Source organism: Sinocyclocheilus rhinocerous, unplaced genomic scaffold (assembly GCF_001515625.1).
Source record: "Sinocyclocheilus rhinocerous isolate Xijiao unplaced genomic scaffold, SAMN03320098_v1.1 scaffold404, whole genome shotgun sequence".
Lineage (NCBI taxonomy): Eukaryota > Metazoa > Chordata > Actinopteri > Cypriniformes > Cyprinidae > Sinocyclocheilus > Sinocyclocheilus rhinocerous.
This window is the reverse complement of record NW_015628680.1, coordinates 558,567-560,775: the sequence shown is the minus strand read 5'-3', so window position 1 is coordinate 560,775 and position 2,209 is coordinate 558,567. Positions and strand designations below refer to the sequence as shown.

Genomic DNA, 2,209 nt, shown 5'->3' with positions numbered 1-2,209 from the left:
CAAACACACACACACACACACACACACACATATATATAAATACACCACACACACACACACACGTGTTTCATTCACACTGATCAGATACTCACACTGGAATGCGATCGAAAGCATCTTCAAAACAGTCCTGAAATGCACAGAACAGAACATGAACATAAACACGTGTTTGAACGTGTGAACACGTGACACGCATGAGTTCAGATCAGCTGAGAGTTTCACTAACACACGGTCTCTATTTACAACTCAAATTCGGACTGTCGCAAACCTGATGCCTTCATCACCATATCCTCTTTTATGAAATTAATACTTTTGTTCATCAAGGCTGCATTAAATGGATCAAAAGTGACAGTAAAGACATTTATAATGTTAGAAAATATTTCTATTTCAAATAAATGCTGTTCTTCTGAACTTTCTATTCATCTGTGAATCCTGAAAAATAAAAAGCATCACAGTTTCCACAAAAATATTGTGCAGCACGACTGTTTTCAGCATTGATAATAATCAGAAATGTTTCTTGAGCAGCAAATCAGCATATTATTATGATTTCTGAAGATCATGTGACACTGAAGACTGGAGTAATGATGCTGAAAATACAGCTTTGATCGCAGAAATAAATTACAGTTTAACAGATATTCACACAGAAAACAGCTGTTTTACATTATAATAATATTTCACTGTTTTTACTGTATTTTTGATCAAATAAATGCAAGCCTTGGTGGTAATTTTTTATATTTGGCATGAACCAACATACAAAACAGACAAAACGTGGCTTACAGAAATAAAAAATATTTTTTAAAAAATAAGAAGAATAAATATTTAAATATTTAAAAAATAAAATATAGTAAATAAAACATTAAAATATATTAAAAATTATAAAAAAAATTTAACATATTAAAATAATAAATCAAAACAGAAAACAATGAAGGCACAGTCAGATTTCACTGAGAATCTCTCTCACATAATAACCTGTCAACGGATCCTGTATTTCTAGTTTCGCTGAATGAGGAATTACAAAGTGTGTATGAATAGTTTATTTAGTTTCTGGCCTCAAGCATTTAATTCACATAATGCTTTTTAATTCTAACCACTGCTGATTATGAGTGAACTTTTACAGAGATTCCTCTATGAATCACCGTAGCTGAAGTTAAAGAACAAATCCAACAGCTTTTAATACAGAAATGTCCAGAAAAGTTTAAATGTCAGTCATTTGAAACGATATTACAGACGATTGCATTATACCGGGCGTCAGTGATCCTGCCCAACAGACGCCCCTCACGATTCTAATGCACGAGGAGCTTGTTAATGCTTCAGGACTCGTGTAAAGAGTGTGCTACTGTCATCAATATTTATAATAATATTTCACTGTTTTTACTGTATTTTTGATCAAATAAATGCAAGCCTTGGTGGTAATTTTTTATATTTGGCATGAACCAACATACAAAACGTGGCTTACAGAAATAAAAAATATTTAAAAAAAAATAAGAATAAAAGTATTTAAAATATTTAAAAAATAAAATATAGTAAATAAAACATTAAAACAATTTAAAAATTATAAAAAAAATTTAACATATTAAAATAATAAATCAAAACAGAAAACAATGAAGGCACAGTCAGATTTCACTGAGAATCTCGCTCACATAATAACCTGTCAACGGATCCTGTATTTCTAGTTTCGCTGAATGAGGAATTACAAAGTGTGTATGAATAGTTTATTTAGTTTCTGGCCTCAAGCATTTAATTCACATAATGCTTTTTAATTCTAACCACTGCTGATTATGAGTGAACTTTTACAGAGATTCCTCTATGAATCACCGTAGCTGAAGTTAAAGAACAAATCCAACAGCTTTTAATACAGAAATGTCCAGAAAAGTTTAAATGTCAGTCATTTGAAACGATATTACAGACGATTGCATTATACCGGGCGTCAGTGATCCTGCCCAACAGACGCCCGTCACGATTCTAATGCACGAGGAGCTTAATGCTTCAGGACTCGTGTAAAGAGTGTGCTACTGTCATCAATATTTCACTACATCTGACAAACTGCAAAGGAAACAGCAGCACTTAAAAAAAAACAAAACGATGCACTGACCTACAATGACATAATCTCACAAAAACAGCTTCAAAGATCTTCATAATGTTTTGATTTTGTAGCTGGGAGTCAAACACACACACACACACAGACACTCTCTCTCTCTCTCTCTCTCACACA

General features: G+C 32.4%; 1 protein-coding gene across 1 annotated transcript in view; it reads right to left on the bottom strand.

Moving 5' to 3' along the window:
- ttc39b (tetratricopeptide repeat domain 39B) overlaps nucleotides 1–2,209 on the bottom strand; it is a 27,843-nt gene that overhangs the window by 21,094 nt on the left and 4,540 nt on the right. Inside the window, exon 2 of the mRNA XM_016549621.1 lies at nucleotides 93–127. Coding sequence (XP_016405107.1) covers nucleotides 93–127 — 35 coding nt within the window. The remainder of the gene's footprint in view (nucleotides 1–92; nucleotides 128–2,209) is intronic.